General features: G+C 37.7%; 2 protein-coding genes across 2 annotated transcripts; both read left to right on the top strand.

Moving 5' to 3' along the window:
* Positions 1–240: 240 nt before the first annotated feature.
* On the top strand, positions 241–4,663 carry LOC146148072 (ras-related protein Rab-12-like). The gene is made up of 7 exons (XM_083387586.1): positions 241–474; positions 920–1,080; positions 1,698–1,758; positions 2,430–2,568; positions 3,010–3,096; positions 3,815–3,916; positions 4,062–4,663. The coding sequence occupies exons 1-7, from the start codon at positions 320–322 to the stop codon at positions 4,176–4,178; spliced, it is 822 nt and encodes a 273-aa protein (XP_083243712.1). The 5' UTR covers positions 241–319; the 3' UTR covers positions 4,179–4,663.
* Positions 4,664–7,413: 2,750 nt separating this feature from the next.
* Positions 7,414–16,688, top strand: LOC146148071 (uncharacterized). The gene is made up of 7 exons (XM_083387334.1): positions 7,414–11,037; positions 11,525–11,604; positions 11,823–11,989; positions 12,906–13,035; positions 14,844–14,949; positions 15,278–15,443; positions 16,080–16,688. Exons 1-7 carry the CDS (start codon positions 10,464–10,466, stop codon positions 16,213–16,215), a joined length of 1,359 nt encoding a protein of 452 aa, XP_083243460.1. The 5' UTR covers positions 7,414–10,463; the 3' UTR covers positions 16,216–16,688.
* The last annotated feature ends 5,668 nt before the right edge of the window (positions 16,689–22,356 follow it).

The raw sequence follows: 22,356 nt of genomic DNA, 5'->3' as shown, positions 1-22,356 counted from the left end.
GCTGCACTATTTAATAATGATATTTATTGCTCAATTTAAAATGAAAACTCTCTGTGTTGATGAAAGAACACTGAACAGCTGCTGGCCTTTTTTTCTCATTTTTTGTTAACCTATTTGAGGTAGACGAAGTGATGTTATTAGTGTTTTAAACTGTTTGATTTTCTTTATTCAGTTATCGACGGCAATTGTTACTTGAACGAAGCATCTGTTGATCTGCCCTATAGTTTATTCGCAGAAGGGCACAATTAAAATTGATATTCGAATCGAAATAAAAGCTATAGTGTAACCGTGTAAGCTCTGATGGGTTAAATTTGTTATCATGGAAAAGCAAACAAAGAAAGGAGGTTCCGAAGTCAGAAGACGGCGAAAGTCTACAAACTCTTTACCTCCTACAGATGAATACTTGACTCAGCGCGAAATATTCAACAAGATACAGGATCTAAAGTTTAAGAAAAGCCTTTCTGAAGACATAATGTTAGTCTCCGGTTTATTTTAGCAAAATTTCGTATGAAATGTGAAGATATCCCGTGCAAAAACCTCTCTTTGGTTTCTATAAAGTAATCCATTTTTGTATGTTTGGAATTTAGCATCGCACTAATAAAAATTTCTCTGATAAACAATTCGCTTTAAAAGCCATTGACTGTTATGCTGACTACACAGAATTAAGTATTTCACAGTTAAAGTTGGTACAGGTATTTACAACCCAAACATAAATTGCACGTGTTGTTAATTTCATGCACGTCTTCTACGTTCCTCAATCGCTTGTGATTTAGGTCATTACATTATACTTTATTTAATAAAGCTTTTCACTGTCCAATCATATTTTTTGTTCCGAAAAAAAAAAAAAACTCATTTAGGAAGTGTCAAGGTCGACGTTTGCAAATTAGAAAATTTACGATCAAACCACCCCTCTTCATAGATCCAAAAACGGAAAGTCGGTCGACGAACCTTTGTTATTTTCACCATCGATTGACTTCAAACTTCAGATTATCATTGTTGGAGACAGAAACGTGGGGAAAACTTGCTTTCTCGAGAGATACACAGACGGCCAGTTTCGACAGGAGTTGCGTTCTACAGTAGGTGAGCCTCTACGTTGTACAAATGTGCACTCGCTTTGTTAATCCCATAGTGGTGGGCAGTGTTGAATAAAATACGCCTTGCGTCTATAAAAGGTTTTTCTGATCCATGCTGAAATACCAAAGACTTAGCTACTTAGTTGCTCATCAGCGATTTAATCAGCGTAGACTAATAATTTCGTTGCTGGTCAACGAAGCAAGTAGCAGTCACAATTTGGATGGCCCTCATATTATACCAATTACTAAGATTTTGTTGGGGTTCACTGAGCGGTCTGTATAGATTATAGACATGTTTGTTCGTGGCCCCAAATAAATTGGGAATACATTTTTCATCACAATGGGTTTCTGTGTTAAACACAACCACATTTATAAACAAGGTAGATTGTAGTGTCTTAACAACAGTTATCTTTAAACATCTGCTTAATAACCTCAATGTTAATGAATACAACGTTTTTAGTATTACAGACACCACGTAATGTTTCGACACTTGACCTTTTTCTAATTTTGTTGAAATATTGCTTAAAATTTTTACAACCGTGGAGTAAGTATATTTGTTATAATACGAAAACAAAGATAACTGCAACATTCCTACATTTCACAACTTTTAATTTATTTCTTTAGGAATTGATTTCCGAATAAAGACGATTAACGTAGCAGGAAGGCACATCCGATTGCAAATATGGTAAGATCGATTCTAACGGTTTAAATAGGTAACGCCAATTTGCATTATAATAAATTTAGAGATAAATGTTTAGTAAAGGGTTAGTGGCAATTATAGGCGTAGCCAGGGTGGCCACAGGGGTCATACCCCCCCCCCCCCCAATTTAAAAATAGTTTACTCTTGATAATTGTTTTGTAACATTTGTGAGAAGTACCACAACAGTCGATTACAGGCATGCCACGCCTTTAATTGTCCTGCAATGTTGCGTCACAAACGATGTAGTTTATATTACGTTTGCTATACATTAATGTAGTTTTACTACTTTTAAAACTAAGTACGGAACTTTTACTACTTTTAGTCAGTTTTTGCAATTTGAATGGTTAATGAGTTAACACTCAGTGAGAAACTGTTTGCTAACCTATTTATTTGTGTTCGTTACGGCAGTTAATACAATGGCAAAAGCTAAACAAAACAGTTCAAACTTTTTGCCTCCCTCCCCCTCAAAAAAAAAAAAAAAATCGACTGGCTACGCCACTGGTGGCAATATATTATTTTTGAATGCCGACTTACGATCATATTTGTTTAGCCCCTAGAGATTAATTATTTCTCGATTCCCCCAATGGGCTTTATTTGTAAATTCTAATCAAGTGTCAACTCGCGAAATCAGTTGGAAATTTATTATTTTCCCACAGGGACACAGCGGGCCAGGAGCGATTCAACAGCATAACCACAGCTTACTATCGTAATGCTCAAGGTGTCGTCATGGTCTATGACGTCACCAGGCCTGAAACCTACCAGAGTTTGACCAACTGGTTGGATCTCGTAAAAGAGGTTCCTACATATTACCGTTTTGGTGTTTGTTGAAATAACGAACGTAATTAAAATCTGAATTGGCATTTGCTATATTTACTAAACGAATATTTTTCTGCTTTTAATTAAAATATTTGTTTTGACGTGCAGGTTGACTTTTAGCAAGAAGGCTAGGGAGGAATGACAAAATACGTTTTCTCTAGATCTAGATTAAACATTCTTTCTATTTCAAATCGCTCATTTTTAAGCTGTCAATCTATTTGTTTTAAATCAATTTACAAGACAAATGTATTTACAAAACTGTACTCCTCTCAGTTTATTACCACACAACATTTGTTATACCACCAACGCAAAAATCTCCAGTAATAAACGATCCTTACAACAAGTATTTGCCAAGCTTTTGTTTTTCAGGCAGAAGTGCCTGAAAACCAATTAATAAAAATATCTTTGTACGTTTTATAGTACGGAAGAAGCGACGTGGAAATTGCCATTGTAGGAAACAAAGCAGACCTACCAGACGTTCAAGTTAACCCACACAAGGCGAGAAACGTAAGTTTTATTCGCTATTGGGTTAAACATACGTCAGTCTTACAAACATAAAGCACTATAATTATATAAAACAGCCATCTGATTGACGTTGAAAAGCTTACTAAATAATCAACCGGTCCTTAAAGGAACTAATTTATTCGGATCAGGGGAATTGTTTGCTCATTTAAGCATATAACATACCTGTGGGGTGTAACCAAATAGTAGCAAAACAAATACTGTGCTCTTAGAATAGTAGCTAGCAACTATTTGGTGTATTTTTAGAAAACCTACAAACAGTGGGGGTGACAACTGCACAGAAACAATACATCAAGTTTCTGTTCATCCTTGTTTAAAGAAAAACATGTTTCTGAACTATATATTGAAACTATTAAAGGGGTTTAGTTGTTCAGTACAAACTCCGCTTTTAAAACGTTGAAACGTTTACGAAATTTCCTGAGCTTCATCTCGGTTGCGGTTTGACCGGTGCCAGTTGTGTATAAATGTTTCCTAACTCCGTGCGTGTTACACCAACACTTCGTTTTAATTTTTAAAAGATGTTTGGAATACGCAAAGCCAACGTGATTTCATAATTCACAATTCACAAGATGATTAGTTCCTCTTTGCAGTAAATGTTCAGCCGATTGCAGCGTTTCCTTTTCGCGTAACAACCAGAAAAAATCATTTGCTAAATGTACAGAACAAACAACAAACATATTTGTAATGCTTGTATATTCCACAGTTTGCTGAGCAATCGGGTTTTATGTTCTACGAAACAAGCGCAAAGGAAAGCTTCAACGTCGATACCGTTTTTGTCAACCTCGTTTATAAGATCTTAAAGCAGGTCGCTGACATTAAAAAATCGTGGTTTGCTAAAACAAAATGAATGTTACTGCTTTTACTGTAGGCCTAACTTACAAACGATAACTGTAGAGAATTGTGTCTTGCAACTTTACCATCTAAATGTATTTTTTTGTCATCTCACGCAGATTCCTCAACCGCACGAACGCAACCCGCGAATTCGACGGAAGCCAACAAGGTCGCAAAGTTTAAGAGAGACGGCCGACCAGCCAGTTAAGCAACAGCGTGGTGGCGGATGCTGTTGACTTGTATTGTCTGCGCGCCGCTCACAGCACATTTTGTATTGCCGCCAGAGGTCGCTCGCGAGACGACTTGCTGGCGAAGTTGTCGGTTAATGTATGATTTGTTTACTTGATTATAATTCGAAGTGCTGATTGCAAAATGACCCACGAACTGGGTATACACAACGGGCTGTTTAATAGTTACCGGTCCTTAACAGGACTGCGGAGTCGGACTCTGACTTGGGACTCCCGACTCGACGGATTTCGTTAGTTTTGCTGGAGTCGAACTCGGGACTCTTGTAATGCCACGTAAAACTACAGTCCGACGTTTTTAGTTGTAAAAATTGGCGGAATACAGGCTGTATTGTCAGAGATGGAATCGGTACTCGACGAAACCGCACATTTAATCAGAGTCGGACTCGGGACTCGGATTAGGGTTTTAATTTGGCATTCGTATATACGAAATTTAACAAAACTTTCTTTTATTAACCACAGATGATAAACTTTAAATATAAAAAAAATTAAATATAAGTGTTTTTATAAAAAAAACATTGCGCAATTCACACGAAAATTCATTCATTTTTAGTTGTGTCATGTTACGAGAACGGCCATTATTTTCGCAGATGCTTTGCACAACCTTTCTTATTTCGATATAACACTGTGACCCTGCGTATAAACCAATTCCCGTGAGTTTGGCTGGCTCAGGGTCCTAATGTATTTGTTTAATATTGTATATTTATCAGAATAGATCTACTTTATCGGCCCTATTCTCACTATCGGATTCTGTGTCGCTGCGACCCATAATTTAAGCCGAACGAATAGGTTTCAAAACTGTCTTTAAGGTGTATTCTGCACGAACTCCCCGCGTTTTTGAAAACTCAAGAGGTATGCGTATAGTAATTTATGTAACGCAACGATCTCTTCCTGCATGCAGTTGCATTTGCACCGTCGACTTTTTTTGTTTATGTCGTTTATGTTTTAAACCTGAATAAATACACAGACTACACAAGTTTCACTACTTAGTTGGCATAAGTACCCCAGTAAGTCGGGTATTTAGCTTACGCAAAATCAATATTTACTAGTTTTGCAGAGTTACATTACGATCTATATAGCGCAGGGACGTTAGCCATATTATTCCTCCAAACATTCGTAAATTATTTTAGCCATGATCGAGTTCTTTCTACCTGACATAATATGCAATTAGCAGAATCCACAGGCCTCTATGTATATCAACATGACGGGTTTTTACTATTTTCTGTTTTTTGCTTTTTACACCCAGCCCGACAATGTTGGATTAATTTCGTGGAACCATGAAAGGTAAAGCCGTAGACATTGTATTCAACAATGACAGCTCCAAACAAACCCAGAGGCCTATGCCTAATACATAAACTTTTTCAAAAAATAAGTAAAACAAGGTCAAGTTTTTTTTCCTCGCCATAAATTAATTTCCAGTATGTTATGGCCTTGATCGTTTGTTTCGATGGTCATTGTACGATGGTTTTCATTTCTATTTTGACGCACTAACCCTTCGACTATTTTGACGCACTAACCCTTCGTTCCTTGAGTCGTTCTGTAAGGGTGTCACGTCTCAATTAAAGCATAAGCGTGGTTCCTTCGCCCTGACACGAACGCGTCTATAACGAAGCGGATTCATCTCGTGGACGCGAGATCAAAGCCCTCGCCCGACGTCAATCAAGGGGCAGCAACATTGCTCCACGTCGCAACTTCTGGATCAAAGTGCGAAGGCAAGACAAAGGGCGAATTCGCAACGATGAATGACGGGACGATCAGCAGCAAGAAAACCTTCCCGGCAAAGTGCGCCGGAATTTTCGACTTACGGCTTTGTACTGCCTTCGGACGCAGCAGGCTCACGGACTCTTGGGGCCTGCTACAAGCGATATTAACTGCCGCCCGTATAAGATTTCCCAACATTTATTGCTCATCATCTCTTGTGTGTATGAGTATACGTGTGTGCGCGCAGTCAGTGTATGCCCAAACTCTGCCATTGGTTTTAGTAATAGCTTAACATGATAACTAACCGGTAGTTTTGAATCAATAATAATCAATTTAAACGTCTAATTTTTTGTAAAGAATAAGTTGAATTTTGCCTAATAAACAGTTATAGACACTTTTTGAAACGAAGAATCTGATCTTTAAACATGTAAGTGAATATGAGCACTTTTAGTGGTGATTTTTAAGATGGAAAACATCAACAGCGTTAAACTGAGATCAGACAAGAGAACTATAGTCTGGTTATTTACAAGAAACTGTTTACGCGGAGTTCTCAGCCCTCGCAAAAAATGATTTGACCAGTAGCCCAAGAAATGCCCCTTGCTGGTTATAAACAGTGCGCGAGAATGAATCAGTGACATCAAAGGGCAGATCACAGCTGGCGGAAGGCCCCGTTTGCCGCATTTTGATAGATAGACGCCTGCTAGCCATCAAAAACTTTGGCCCACGTTGCGATAATGGAAGCTTTGATATGGAGCGAAAGCCGGCTATTGCGATTTTTGCCAAGTTTTCGCCTAAAAGCGCGCGATGTTGCCGAGAATAAGGCCAAAACGAGGACTTTAAACATACTCGTAAAGTTAATGTTTAGTATTCAGTAGTTTGTTTATTTCACGTATTTGACAGGTATCTTGCGATATCAGGCTACACGTTGTATACGCTTCGACGAAACTATATTTTCAACGAAAATATAACTTTATTTGAATTTTGTTTACTAAACGTTCAAGTCTTGTCATGAAAATGATATGAAACTATGACAAGTTGTTGTTAGGCAGATTTGTTACCAAACCAAAATCCTTTCTCGTGTTGTTGTTGCCGGCGGTGTTGCTTAAAGCATAATTTGCGGCAAATTACCGCAAACTGTTAAAATTGGCTAGCAATTTATCGCAACCTGGAATTCGCACACCGCTTCAATCGCCTAATGACTTAAATGCACCGGCGTCCAAGGCGCTGGCGTGCACTGCACCATAATGCAGGGGGGAGCCGCTTCAACGTGTGTGTCTTAATAATGTGCGATAAACCCCGGGCGCGCCATCAACGTCGTCGCCGCGGTGAAAGCGGCGATCTAAGTTGAGCAGCTCAGCACTATGGGAGCGAGCTCACGGAGCTTCACTTTTAACGGTTGTCGCTTGCCAGTCCCTGGGGTCTTCTCACACTCGGGACAAATCCATTAACTTGAATCGTGCGCGCTGCGATCGCAGTTCGAAGCAGCAGCAGCAGCAGCAGCAAGGGCGACTCGATCGTGGGCCGCTGTTGGTTGAGTTGCTTGCTTGATGCTCTGGATCTACTCGAGTGGCCACTGGGAGATGATGATCACTCGCCGGTGGCGCAACGCTCGCGAGTGCTATGCTGTGCGGTGGCGCAAATACGATTGAGGTTGATTCGATCACAACATTAAGCTGGCAAGCGGAGAGCGCAGTGGACGCGTCGATTTACTATACAGGAAATGTTGGCGATTAGGCGACGAGCTTGTTGTGAGGTGATTCGCGCTAACTCAAGACGACTAATAAAGCTGACTCTTTGGGGAAATTGCTACAAATTTTAGTCGAACTTAACCGTTTTCCTTCTGGAATATTTTTGTTAGATTGTCAGTGCAAGTTTTTATTTACTTTTTCCGTTTACACCCCGAGTTGGGTCCTAAAATGGCGTGACTCCGTGGAGAAAGTAGTATTAACCTACATTCAAAATTATCTAAAATAATATATTTAAGTTTTACGTCTAAACGAACTATCGGTTTCTAAGATTTTTAACTTGCCTTGAGCTTGATTCAACGTGAAATTTTATTTATTTCTTTTGCTCTTTTTAAAGTGTAAACAAACTTTAAGATGGGTTAAAAACAATGTATTTGTTGTAGAAAATATTCTTGTTGACAGACTGTATACACTTTTTAAAAAAGTTTTCTTCCTATATCATAAATTAAAAAAAAATCTACAAGGAAAGCTCTGTGGACAAGCATCTAAAGGAAAAAACACTGTTTTTTGTTTTACATTATATCTGTTTAACTCGAATATTTTTTTGCTAGACGGAGTACTGTAGCTATCTTCAGTCAGGCGATTTTGTTGCTGAAACGCAGGTAGCCGAAAAGTTTAAATTGAAATGACAAATACAAACGGTAGCAAACCGTCACTGTACCTGTTTGGGTCGCTCTTTGTTTACACCGATTTACCCGAAGTTATTTAATATGTTAATATAAATATTGATATTTTATAAGATTCTGCTATACTCTATGCCAGGGGTCGGCAACCTTTTTTCCACTGCGGACCGGTTTAAAACTTAAATTTGGCCGCGGACCGGCCTTAAAAAAACAAATGTTCAGTAAATCAAATTTAGTGCAACTTTTAGCAATGAGAACTCTGAGCTTGTTTTGCGCAATCTATAGGAATTATTATTATTTAACTTAATGAAACCCGCAATATATTTCCCTCATTTTCTTTCTGTTTTGTGGTTTTGCCTTTTGTGCTGTCATCGCAGAAAATCCAGATTCGCACAAGTAAGATGTCAGAAATGGCAGCAAAAAGCTGTAATGCTTTTATGGCAAGGTTAGGGTATTCTGGCAAGACCTTCATCCAAACATTGGTAAAGTATTTGCATGAAAAGTTCATTTTAAGCAGCCATTATTTACAATGTCCAGCAATTGGTCCTCTTGTCGCACTTCTAAGGTCGATTCACCTGTTTCGAAAATAAATGGATCACGAATCCATTTATTTGCAGTCCCACGGTTTTTACGAAAATAGCGCTTGAACTCTAGTAATATAACACGCAAGTGAAATATGTCACACAAGTAGGCAAGTTTTACAACCTAGTTTTCGTCTATATTTGTTACCAAGGTCTAAATGTTTCTCTAATAAAAATCTTAGCAGTGATTTACGCAATTTAAACGCTCTCTGTTTAATGTTTTTTTCTCGTGAGAGCCACCTTACTTCTGTGTGCAAAAGAAGGTACTTGTGTGGCGCATTCATGTCCTCTCAGTCACATAGCTTCTCAAACAGCCGGGTGTTAAGTGCATGGGGTTAATCAATTTAACTTTATCATCGAATACACGAATGATTTTATTATACTAGAATACTTTAGGGAGAGCACTCGACTTTAGGGTGAGCACTCGCTAACATAAAAAAACATAATATTTTGGTCCATTTTTCGATATATTGCACAGCGTAGCCTACGAGGAGTTGGATTTTACGATAAGAAAAATCACTTTTAACGTTGTGAATGTGCCTTAACTCCTATGGCCATACCAGACTATCTGTTTTGAATTATACTCGTGTATAGTGGTTTTTATCATACCAATCAACCATGGAGTACATTCAAACGAAAGTTAATATATTTTCAATATAGAAATACATTTAATTTTTTTTTTACTTTTATCTTGCTTGTTACGTACGGTTTTGGTTTAGATTAAAATTTTAATCTGGCCACCCTGCTATGGACCGGTAACGAACTCCTCGGACCGGCGGTTGCCGACCACTGCTCTATGCCATATTCCAACGAACTGCTGTCAGTTAAAAAAATCGTTGGCGAACAGGGCGTTTAATACAACTTCAAATCATTAAAATATTGTCAGTGGTAATTAGACAACGAGTTGTTTTGTAGATTTCTTTTGTTCTCTGAAAGAGCGCAAGAAGCAGAAAAACAATAAAAAAGTGTTTGCAATCCTAATGAGACCCGATTTTCTTCATATATAAACCACCTGTAAATTAAACCATAATCAAATAATTATAAGTATTGGCGACGTATCTAGTTTAAGAGTAATTAATTGCGCACGAGTAATTAAGTTAAGAGTAATTAAGTAATAAATGTGCTACGTTCAGGGAAAAGCAACATTTTTAACTTTATGCTTCATCTCAAGATAGAAAAATATTTTCCGAGGTACAATAAATTCCAAAAACAAGTCGCTGCAAGTTGTCGGTATGGAGCTTGAATTTATGACAAGGTTTTACGGCGAATAATGCAAGAAGCAAATAAAACGCAAATAACTAAAATGCTTCCTAAAACAAATAATTTATTAACATATATTTTTTTCTCGTTTTTCAAATTGTGAAGGTTGGTTTATATAAAAATTTATTTGAATGCACTTCACTTAATTTTTCTTGTAGGCGCATAAATGTTCATTTTCAAGAAATTTACCATACTACCATTTATAAAATCGCAGAAAAAAAGGTTTTGTTTTCCGATTGGCCTAAATCCCAGGATAGTTATTTTCCACCGCTCATTTGCGGTCGCTTTACGGCGTGTGTCTGGCTGACGCGAAAAGGAATCCTTGACGACTTGAAGGCGTCCTGTCGTAAAAGCGACGCGTGTGTTATGACAGAGTTCCACACCGCGCGCAACTTCACGGTCAGCAGACTCCTGAACCTGGCGGCCAACCAGCAGCAGAGCCCCGACCCGGCTCCCACCTATCCCTGCCCCAGCTGGCTGGAAGAGAACAAGGCCAGGCCGGAGCCAGTTGACCTGCCCAGGGCTGAGATGAACCAGGCAGTGTCCATGGGCGAAGTTGGATGCAAGGCGGACTTATCTGGCCACCAGTCCTATGAGGCTAGCTTCCTGACTGCGCAGCAGCACGTATACGGAAACGAGCGACTGAACGCGCAATCCCACTTGGAATCGGCCGACGTCGTAGCTAGGTTGCATCACTGGCCCGGCGAGAAACTGCTGGGCCCTGAGAAGGCTGTCTGGAACGGTCCGCTTTCTTCCTGCGTCTACAAACTGCCCAGCGAGGACGCGACGGGCCTCTACGAACCGGAGAAGTGCGTCGACGCGGCCGCCGCGGAAGTGGAAAGCAGAAATAAAGTCAGCGATGTCGACGCCCAGGCGAAAAATTTGTCGAGCTGTTCGGAGACCCCTGGCTGGCACGAGATCGCCAACAGAAGCGCAGAAGGTAACGCCGTAGCTTTAACAAGGAGGGATATTTCGAATCGAATCACGTTTCAAGCATCGTCAACTTTAAAGCTTACCAATTTGGCAAATCCTAACTACTCAAATAAGTGGCGAGCTTGTCTTAAAATAAAATAAATATTTTACACGTTTTGCAAGTGGTTGGCGTTTTATGTTTAAAATGTCGCACACTTAAAACTGAATAAGTTTTTTTACAACGCTACAGGCTTTCTAAAAGAAGCAGTTTAATAAAAAAGCGTTTAATGTTAAAAAAATCGCATTCTTAAAACTGAATAAAGTTTTTTTTACCAGCGCTACAGATTTTATAAAAGAAGCAGTTTAATAAAAAACCGTTTAATGATAAAAAAATCGTACACTTAAAGCTGAATGTAATTTTTTACCAGCGCTACAATCTTTATAAAAAAGCAGCATCAGCACAATGGTTTCGAGCTTATGGTTGTAAAATTCTGTTTATTTATTTTGAACGGCAGACGCCCCACTGACTGAAACGAGCGCATCGGAGTCAAGCGCCAGTCCTCCAACAACCTCCTCGGAAGTGTCGGATATGACTGTAAGAAAATGTGATTTGAAAAAAACAACTGTGAATGGTGTAAAATACACAAAATGAACTATATTCCCTGTAAGGGTTTATGTAAAAAAAATTAAGCGTTGAGCGCAACATTTGACAAGAATATTTAAATACGAATTTCAATGTTAGATTTTAATTTGCCATGACTGCAAACTTTGTAGCTTAAACAGGTTTATTTCAGTATGTGTGTTTTCACATAGCCGACGCCGAAATGTTCCGACTTCAGTTCGGTTCCGTTCACTTCTGCCCCTAACAACGAGAAAACGCAGCAGGAAACCTACAACACCTTCATGACGACACAGATTCAGCACGGTGAGGATGAAGGCTCGCATCTCAATATAACTGCTCCCAGGAAAAAACAAAGAAGGTTTGTTTAGTCCAGTGTTTCTTAACCTTTTTAGCGCTCGTACCCTTTTGAGTTTTCATGAAATTTTCTCGTACCCCCTGCCTAGAATGGCCGATGGAAGTAAATAAAATTGTAGTTAAAGGAAATAAACTCAATGTACTTCTAATTTACGTTTTGAACGCATGAATTAAATACAGTCTTGTAAGTTTAGCAATTGGCTATCTCAATATAACCGCTCCCAAAAAAACAAACAAATGAAGTTCGTTTTATCTCTCAAAAACTGCTGACGAAATAGCGTAATTAAAAAAACAGCATTCAGAGGTATCTGCTGCCTTCAAACCTAACAAAACCGTCTCGCGCATTTTTATACGACTTTATTACTTTTCCAATAATACATTTGATGAAGCAAATCAAATTGTAGCTAGTAAACTTAATCCCGTTCTATTTAAGATGGCCCTTTAAAGTTTCGACAGCCAGTGTTATTCAAGAAAATATGTGAATGTATTAGTTTAATGATTAGATTCTATTTGCATGTATTGATACCAAACTCTTTTTAACAAGTTGTGTGTGGGATTGACTTTGTTTTTAAATCATTGCACGTATCTATTTTTTGTCTCCTTAGAATTAGAAGTAAATTTGTGTCGAATTTATGTGTGTTTTACAGGTTTTTAAATGGTCGCAAAATCTTACGCATTGTACCTGGGCAACAAAATGTAATAAAGCATTTTTACAAACGTTTGTGAAGATCCTTAAAAGTGGTATTAATTAATTAAAATAATCTAAACTGTTATCAATAGGAAAACGAAAAAACTTTTAAACATTTATTATTAGCCTAAATAACGCGTTTACAATGCACAATAGGTTTTGTAAGAATTCTGAAGTACTGGTATATACGTATTACGATCCGGCATTTTGTATATCCTTGTTTTAAATGAAGGACGCGCACTACGTTCAACAGCGGACAACTTGCCGCCTTAGAACGGGTATTCGAGAGGACACATTATCCTGATGCGTTCGTCAGAGAAGAACTTGCGAGAAGGGTCGGTTTGAGCGAGGCACGAGTTCAGGTTTGTTAACATGCAGATTTTTTCAAACCTGCAGACGTGTCTTTAGGCACCACAGTACTAATATGTTAAAAATATGCATTTTTTCAAGTTTATAATACATGTTTTTGCTGTAAATTACTTTCTCTAATTAGTTTCATCAATCATGCTGTGTATGTTTTTTTATCGCACATAGAATTAAATGTTTACACGGGAAAACCAAGCTAAACGAAAATGAGTTTAGAAGAGTGCTGATCACAGCAGTGTAGTGTTTGGCAATAATTTGGGATCATTAACCGAAATGCATTTTGGGGAACGTATATTTTAACACAACCCAATTGTTACATGATTTCTATACAGATACAGCTGTGGGATCAATGATTCTCAAAATCATCTTGAAAAGTGCCAATAAGCGAGTAGTTCACGAATCTTGAGTGTGTGCTAAAGGCACACGTATCCTATCTTTCGAAACTAGGCCCTTATAACTAATCGGATAGTTTTTCGCGCGATCGCTTGGTTGCCATGTTTTTGAACGTATTTAAACCCGATTGCAGTTGCACATAAATGTTTCTTGAGAATATTTGTTTCATGACGTCGCGATTTGTGACATCATATCTAAAATTTTCACGACTCACCCCTATACAAAAAACAATGAACTCACGCGGGGCACTGCCAACTCAGCCTTAAAATATTCTTGCCCATAAAAAAAAATTAGAGAGAACACTGCCAATTACCTTTGACCTGTAATTTGATATACTACAACTTTCAACATCATGAAGTACAGGAAAACTAAAAAAACATACGTCTTACGCAAATATATTCTAATAAACAAACGTTTATAAAAAAGTAACATTAAAAAGGGTAGAGTCAAAAGAGTCTGCGAGCTGCAAAATATGTTGACCGCTATTTAATAAACCTGTGTTAAATTTTAAGAAAAAAAGCAGTTAAACTTAGTATACCTTCTGTTTGTTACACTTCACAAAAAATCTCATCTACCTTTTGTATTCTCTCCTGCACACCGGCGTTTCTAATTCGAAACATATATTTCTGTAAATGTATGGCTAATGTAGCGCAATGTCTTGGATTTCGTTAAAATAAACCTTTTTTGCATTTCTGACAGCTGTCTATTTACACAAAAAAAATTTTTAGGCCAAAATAAATTTAATTTTTTGGTTTTCTTTTTTTATGACCTGTAAAATCTCCATTACGTGACCTGTCGCTTTTTGGCCGCCATATGTAGACGACCATATCTAAAGTCAAAATTAACGTTTACAAAGGTCTATCAAAACTAAGTGAACCTGTAGATGATGTTTTTTATTAATTTATTGTTTTTGCCTCATACATAGCCTCACATATTTGATTTGCCTGTTAGTGTTAAGTAAGGACAGCAACTACCAAAATGTTTTCACTATATTGAATAGTATATTTAGCCTGAGACATACTATTGACTAAAATGTGACCAAAAAGACCTGGGAACAGATCTTAATTCATAGAATTTGTTTGTAACACTGATTGCTGTTCAAAGTTAAATCCAATAAAGGTAATATTGTTGTTTTGGTAAATGTTACAAGTTTGTTGAAGTGTTCGCAAATTTGTTTGATGACTTTTAATGACAGTTGTATATTTTGAATATGTAATGCTTTTTAACATTTAACGGTTGCATTTTTACAACGTCAAAGTCAAAATTCGGTCGCTTGTATTAGGGCAGGTGTTCGATCCAAAGAACCTAATGATTATACCTACACCGGCTTACATAAACTTATATATAGACAAACACTTCTCACAAAAGCAACATAGAGAAAGTGCATTGAGCGTTGTTTATTTGCAAACAGGTTTGGTTTCAAAATCGTCGGGCGAAGTTTCGGCGCGCGGAGCGCTCGCTGCTCACCGCGCGAATGTCGATACGTCATCCGTTGCATCACCACGTTCCAGCATCAAGTGAGACAGGCGCCATTTTGATTTTTGTAGTGGGCTTGATTGTAAAGTGAATGCATTAATGTAAGGTAGTTTCCAAGGTTTTTTGTGTCCAAGCGCAGAACTTACTTGTATGTGTGACTCCATTTAAACAGCTTCGAGATATTGTCGCAAAAAGATTCTATCGAGCATTACGTGAAACAGATTACAACTTAAAAACTGAAATATGTTTTTTTCGGACGTTTATTGTGTAAAGCCTTACGCTATCTTTAAAGTTTTAAAATGAGTTTGATTGCCTTCTTATAGCAAGTAATACGTTCAGTTTGTTATTCGCCCCGTAACTTTTTTGTAGACAGTGCACCTCCCTGTCTCACTTCGACTGCCTGTCGGACACAACCTATGCTGCCCTCTATCGGCGAGAATATGCTCTCCCGGCACAATTCACTGCTTGGCCAAGGCTCACATCCACTTTGCGAAGGACAGATCCCTATGGTGCCACCTAATCACTTTTTTCAGTGGTAGGTTTGCGACAAGTTTGGAATTCCACAATGTGTCTGGATACGCTGTTTATATCAAAATTCAGAAAAGTTACTTTTTAAGTGCTACGGTCTTTTGGAATTGAGGACGTAAAATAATAGCCCCGGTTACTAAAAAATAAATTTTCTTGATACACATACAAAACTTTCGCAGTATAAACAACCTGAAAAAATATTGATCTCGGAGATCAAACCACTTAATGTAGAGCACACTTATGTTACAAATTATGAAGCAAAAAGCTAAATGCAGTTTAAGTTTAAGTGGTATTGACGTTTTTTAATATCCAACGTTCAAGGAAAATATAATTATCGATTTTTTTCTTACTTTCCATCCAGCAGCTCAGTTAAAAAACTTGGCAAAATCTCAACCAGTAAAACCCTTAAGTCCTATTTTGGCCTGCGAAGGATTAATTACCTGAAGCAAACACGAGTAACAAAATCCACATGAAATCCCTTTGGCCATATGCAGATGGTATAGAATATAAGTGGCTTGTTGATATGCTAAACAACTCTCACTATTTGCAAACAAATCATTCATAAAAATACTTTTAGGCATTTAACTTCTTTTTGTTATAAATTGATCTCCAAAAATTGAACCTTTTACCTTTTTTGTTAAAGGTCGGCGCCCACCATGAAGCCGTTTCCTTGTTCCGGTCCCACGACAATTGGTAGCGATCACGCAAACTACGTAAACGACACATTTTCGCAACTCAAAATGCAAGGAATGGCGTTCCAAGGTGGATTCCTACAGTGACCGACTGAATTTTCAGCAGACTTATTTTATTGAGGAAAAGGTCATCGGGCCATTTTTGACTGTGGCCTGTGCTTGATTAGCAAATGTACGTTCAGGACGTTAAAGATGGAAGGTGCTTTTTCCTTAGAACCCATTTTGTTTGTATCGCTTACCTGACATTTAATATGTCCTATTATGATTGGTTGTTTAATTTCGTGTATTGTTGTGACTGGTGTTACTGCCTTGCGCTATTTTACATGTTCCAACAACAAAATGACGAAAAGTTCCACTTATTCGAATAAAGCCTTGTAATGAAAAACTCTTTTTTTATCATCCTGGTACTTTGTCGCTCACTTTTCTTTCTTGTGGCTTCAAAATTTCTCGTCAAACTCCAGTTCGTGTCCCATGACAAAATACGAACTGGTTACCATTTTCAGTCAGTCAAGCGCTGCGAACACATCATTATCGCATTTCGCTTATCGAAATTCATTATAAAATTTGCTGCACGAGCGACGAGGCGATTACATTACGATGGTCGCGCCGCAGTCACTCGGCTGTAATTGAAAATTGTCGCTCATCGGCGGGTCATTACTTGGCTGATGAGATCGGGTTTCCAAGGTTTCTTGGCGCGCTGAGCAAAGTAAAGCGGTAATACAGCCTTGGCCCGGCCTGCTTTGGCTTTTCTTGGAGCGACTAAGTTCACAACGAACGGCTGTGGGCGCTCGGGGATTGGTCCGCGAAGGCGTGTGAACGCGCTGGCCGCGACCTTCTATCGGTGGGCCGTAGGGCGACACGGCAAGCCTGGGTCAAAAGTGCAACTTCATAACTGTTCATTACGAGCAATAAATTAGAATCGCGTCACCGCTGCAGCGTCGGGCTGCCGCGTGCCCCAGGAGATAGGAGGCCCTTTCGGAACGGCGTCTTTCGAAGCAAGGAGCACGCAGCGGATACGTGTCCATTAAGCAATTAACGGAGGGCCTTGGGCAACTTCAGACGTCTTCGCTGCCGCTGATGCCATTGCAGAAGATCACACTCGCTCTCAACATTGACCGCGCGGCTCGGCCCATTAGAAGCGGGACAGGGGCGCTTGCTCGTGCCAAGGCGGCCGCGACGATTCCCTGTGGCGTTCCAGAATGCGCGCTGGAAGCTGGGAGCCGCGTTGCGGTGCGTGAGAAGACGCTCGGGGTCGTGCAGCGGCCACGACCTTTATTCTTGTTGCGGCACGGAGGAGGCAAACGCTCCTCGCCTTTTGCTTTGCCATGATGATGCCAAACCTTTTGAGGCGTCGCTTTGGAAAGTAAGAGCTGTGCTGTGTTTGAGCGATGGATTCACCAGGGTTGTTGCAAAGTATGCCAACTTCAAGTGCAGTGAAAACCAATTGGTTGCTTTGGCAAGGAGTAGATTTGTCGTTTCCGTAACATTTTTATCCAAAATCAAATTAGACCTTTAAATCAAAATGGCTGAAACTTTTTTGCAACAGGGTCGATTTTTATGTGTATTTTTTTAACAGGCGCAGGGGTACTTTACATCATGAAATTTGTTAAACCCAAAACCTTTTGCGGAGGAAGAGATGGCTAAATCGAATAAAACGACATTGACAACACATTTTTATTCGATTTCCACAAGCCTTTTAATGCCCAAAAAACATTTCTATATTGTATTATTTATTAGAATAAATTTAATTGCTTGTTACGTTATTATTTAGCCTAATGACGTATGAACATAAATGTCTAGTGTATTTTAAACTTTAATGTTTTTTCCCTTAGCTCAATACCTAAAAAAGCTAACAAGTCTATAGGAAACATCAATTAAAAATCATATACTATTAACATATTTATGAACATTTTATCTTAGCAATGATTTACGTAAACAACTAAGATTTTGTAAGCAGTTCTATAAACCCAAACGAAAACCGACATTTGAATATGCCATGTTTTCAATTTTTTGTTGCCTCCGAATGCATGTGCTTTTGAGACAGTTGCATTTCTCACATTCCTCATATGTCCACATTTAGAGAAAAATCAACGGATTTTTTTCAATTATTTTTCAAAAATCAGTTTATAAACTGCCTGCACGAACTGTTAGCTAAAATTAAATTGTATAACAGAGGTTCCGTGAATAATTAAATTGTTTGTTTTAATTTGGTTACAGATTCGAACAACAATAACTTATGGCCGTGGGTAAGCGTTAAAATAGGTGTGGCCCACCGTCCAATCCTCTTAGTTTTTTTTTTTTTGAAAGGCGAAATATTTATAGATGCACAACCCTGCTGTTAAACTCGGCAATGCGCCATTGTAGTTTACCACTTCACACAACACACAGCATTGAGAACCGCGATGCCACATGTACAACTCGCTTTCTTAGTCGAGCGACGCCTTAATTGATTTCTTGGACGGCCTCCTAAGACGAACCACATCGAACTTGACACCGAGCAGTTGTTCGAAGTCTATAAATATGCGTCCTTTGATTGAAAGCTAAACGTGAACAACTTGATTGCGTGTATGACCCCTTAACTGGTTTTAATTATCCGTATCACAAATGCCAGCGTTTCCTAGATTTACAATTTTTTAGGCCATGACTATTTCTCCATGTTACAGTGATGAGGCACATTTGGATTTTGGCCGGTTTGACTCCTTGGAGTCGGTAAACTATAATTAAATTATAATTTTTTAAGAAAAAGATTGAGTGCGAAACTATAAGGTGACTTTACTAGTGTTGGTAATGTTGGTATGATTGATTACTAGGGTTGCAATGATTTAAGTCAATCATGTGACTCTGATCACTTTTTTCAAATGACTTAACTGAGCTTGATCCGATTGGCCAAAATGATTTGACTTAATTTAAGTTAAATGTTTTAATTAAAATATCTACTCCAAAATACCTAGTGCTATATTATTTTTTAGTGTTTGGTATGCCAAATATTGTTCTGAATGTAATGAAGTTACTTTCATTTATGGGCTGTTCAAAATTAGTTGATAAATTAACGATTTTCTTGCAACCAAGGCTTGCACCAGGTTTTAACTACAACCCAGACTTTACCAGGATCTTAAAAACTCAAGACGTTATTGACATAGCTCCTAAATAGAACGCAAGATTTCTATTGTTCAAACTTCAACAAATCATCAACATCGCAGAAAAACGTTATCTGGACAGCGAGTTCTTAAACCATCACCAAAAGATCGGTTATTAAAGTACTAGGCAAGAGGCCGTCGCCTTTTTGTCTGTTTTAACTAAACAGTATACAACTATACATGAGTGTAAAATTTTGCGCGTTTCGCGCGATCTTGGTCTTACACTGGCATGTTTGCGTTTCAATAAAATCTTTTCGGCCTAAAGGCGCCATACATAATCAGGAACTACCAACAATGGAAGTTTCGCATATTTATATTTATACCTTTTCATTGTGATCATCAATGGCGTTGTGCTAACTCAACCTAAATCCAAACAAACGCTTTACCACATTCTTTTTAAAAGTAGGCTAATTAGCTGATTGTCAAATTCAAAAAAATGGATCCGTTCCTGATTAACAGTAATTATAATGGAACGCTTAAAACTATACTTTTTAACAAAATTATTCGTTTAATTTTATTACGGCCCGCCGAGATCTTTCTGAGTTTGGTTCAGGCGCGCGATTTCTCTAACTCCTTGTTCGAACTCTTCTCCAACTCTTATTTCCACTCTTCTTCCACCTCTTCATCTAACTTTGTCTTCAACTTCACTTCCACATTTTTGAATCCATTTTAAAATGTCCACGCATTCTGAAAAAGCACATTTCCGTGAGCGCATTTAAGTGTACATTGTGCATAAATGCTACGTCCCCTGTTATGGATAGCCCATCGCTCGGTTTGAAACTCTCTTAAGTGCGACGGTACCTCGGACAAGAATTTCGTGGCGACCCAAATACTATATAAGCTTAATTTTACAACCCGAATCGTTACTGAACTTGATGCTGAACAAAGATTAATAAGACAAATAGCAATAATAATGTTTTTTAATTTATATGACTATATGATGCATGTGTTTCATGAAATTTCGGAAAAAATCTTTCTTATAACTAATTTCAATAAACACAGACATGTGAACTACTACAGTAGACGACGCAACCAAATCAAACCGCGACCAAAATCTAAATTGCATCACATAGGTTAGAAATCATTGCTTTATAACATTTTGTTACGCTTTGTTTCATAAAAGTTATTTATCTCGCTAACCGTTCAATTTTAATCGTTTTATGTGCAATTCGCTCAACTCCATATTAACTTTTAAATATAGCGGAATATAAGTGGCTTAACAAAGTCCATGCCTTAGCATTAAAACATTTCATGCCTTAGCATTAAATAATATAATTATTTTTGTAGTTTACATGTTTTGTATTATTACTGCTTTCTCACATTTTATTTGCCGCCTAACACTGTTTCTTTTTTCGCTATCGACACTGCTGTTGATTATATTTTCCAACACTTCGGCTGTTATAATTGTTACCCGAGCATCCTAACCAAAGCAGAGGTAATTATGGATCCTTTGGTAAACTGTAAACTGCAAATGTTAATGTGTGTTTTTTTTTTGTTTTTTTTCAAATGTGTTAAATGTTTTTCAAATAAAAAATCAAGCAATCAGAAACTTAATTGATCATTCTCGTAAAAATCCGTCACAACAAATATTTTTTTTCGCTCTTGCTTCAAAAACCATTCCCCCTTTTTGTTTGTGGTTGTAGTAGCATTTGTAAAGGGTACAATAATATTGCAAATGTTTGTTTACAGCGCAACTTGCGCCGGAAGAAAAGCGCAATTCGACATCCGCAGTTAAGCAGCAACGATACATGAAACAATATTGGAATCTATAACAGGCTTTCTCAACAAAAACCTAATGCGACTTGTTAAGAGAATATTTATTCACTAGACGACGCACTAGAGCCCCATTGGCGTTTACGTTCATAGTATTTAGGTTGGATTAAGCGTATTAAAAAACACTCTTATATTATATTATCCGCTAATCCACGGTTACCAAAATGCTACTGTTTTTTGCATTTTGTTTAGATTTTCATTGGCTATATGTCCGCATCCTAAAAGAAGTTTCTCTATTTTTTTTTAACTTTTTACATTTAACGCTGTATTTCAAGCCCAACAAAACACTTGATATACTATTGCACTGAAGGCATTTTAAATTTAGTTATATTTAAAAACAAAAGAAAAAAAAGGTTGGATTAAGCGTATAATATAAATCCTTTAGTTTGTATAACAAATAGACCACTTTTAAAATTAAAGAAGTGCCAAAATATTACCCTCTACTACCAAGACCCTCTATTAAACAATAAATTTGTCACAATATAAATAACAAAAATGAAACGTGGTTACGTAAACTCGTTAATGGAAATTAATTGCATTATTCGCACAACATGTTAAATATAGTTTTGCGTTAATAACGACAGTAAACTTACAATTTAAAACAAAACTGTCAACATTTGAAGGCAGTAAAGGACAAGTTAGCAACAATAAAAAAACTTGTACTTAAAGACACATAAGTAGAATGGACAACTTAAATTAGTAGTCTGTTTTTCCAAAACTAAAAATTAGACCATAGTTCGAACTAAAATTACATCTAATTATTCACGATTGGTGTACTGTAGTTCAAGTCGCAATTTATTCTCATAGGAATGTGAACGATGGGAACGATTCCTGTACTAAGTTTGGTTCCTTTTCCATGCTTTAAGACTATGAAATTAATCTACACGATTGTAGAGCCGTTGCGATCTAAAAGTATTAATTCAAATATTTAGGTTCCGACTAAGTAACGAAAAATGCCGTTTGATAAAGAAATGTTTTTAAACAGAAATTAGATTACATCTAGAGTTGGAGCACGAACGTAATTCAAAATTTAATTGGAATTAAAATTACCTGCAGTTTTCTCCAATTTATTGAACTAGAAAATGGCAAAGACTGAATATGAGGGTATAAAAATATATTCTGGGAAACTAAGAAAGCAGTAATTGTATTTAACGTTGGACCAGTTGACTGTTAATGAGATCATCCGAAAGATGTTAGCCTAAATTTCATCACAAGGTATTCTTTTCTCGCAGTGATACCCTTGCTTACACTAATTGTTCACCTTTCTAGTTTTGACCAATCTTCTCGTTACTGACCGTAAACATTAAATCGTTATGAC

This window comes from Ascidiella aspersa, chromosome 4 (genome assembly GCF_963924565.1).
Source record: "Ascidiella aspersa chromosome 4, kaAscAspe10.2, whole genome shotgun sequence".
Lineage (NCBI taxonomy): Eukaryota > Metazoa > Chordata > Ascidiacea > Phlebobranchia > Ascidiidae > Ascidiella > Ascidiella aspersa.
Note: the sequence above shows the minus strand (reverse complement) of the source record. Positions and strands in the feature narration are given on the sequence as shown.

Coding starts and splice junctions, on each gene's coding strand:
- LOC146148072 (XM_083387586.1), top strand. CDS start 320: ATGGAAAAGCAAACAAAGAAAGGAGGTTCCGAAGTCAGAAGACGGCGA. Junction 1,081..1,697: donor GGAGTTGCGTTCTACAGTAG/GTGAGCCTCTAC, acceptor TTATTTCTTTAG/GAATTGATTTCCGAATAAAG. Junction 3,917..4,061: donor TTTATAAGATCTTAAAGCAG/GTCGCTGACATT, acceptor CATCTCACGCAG/ATTCCTCAACCGCACGAACG.
- LOC146148071 (XM_083387334.1), top strand. CDS start 10,464: ATGACAGAGTTCCACACCGCGCGCAACTTCACGGTCAGCAGACTCCTG. Junction 14,950..15,277: donor TCACCACGTTCCAGCATCAA/GTGAGACAGGCG, acceptor ACTTTTTTGTAG/ACAGTGCACCTCCCTGTCTC. Junction 15,444..16,079: donor CCTAATCACTTTTTTCAGTG/GTAGGTTTGCGA, acceptor TTTTTGTTAAAG/GTCGGCGCCCACCATGAAGC.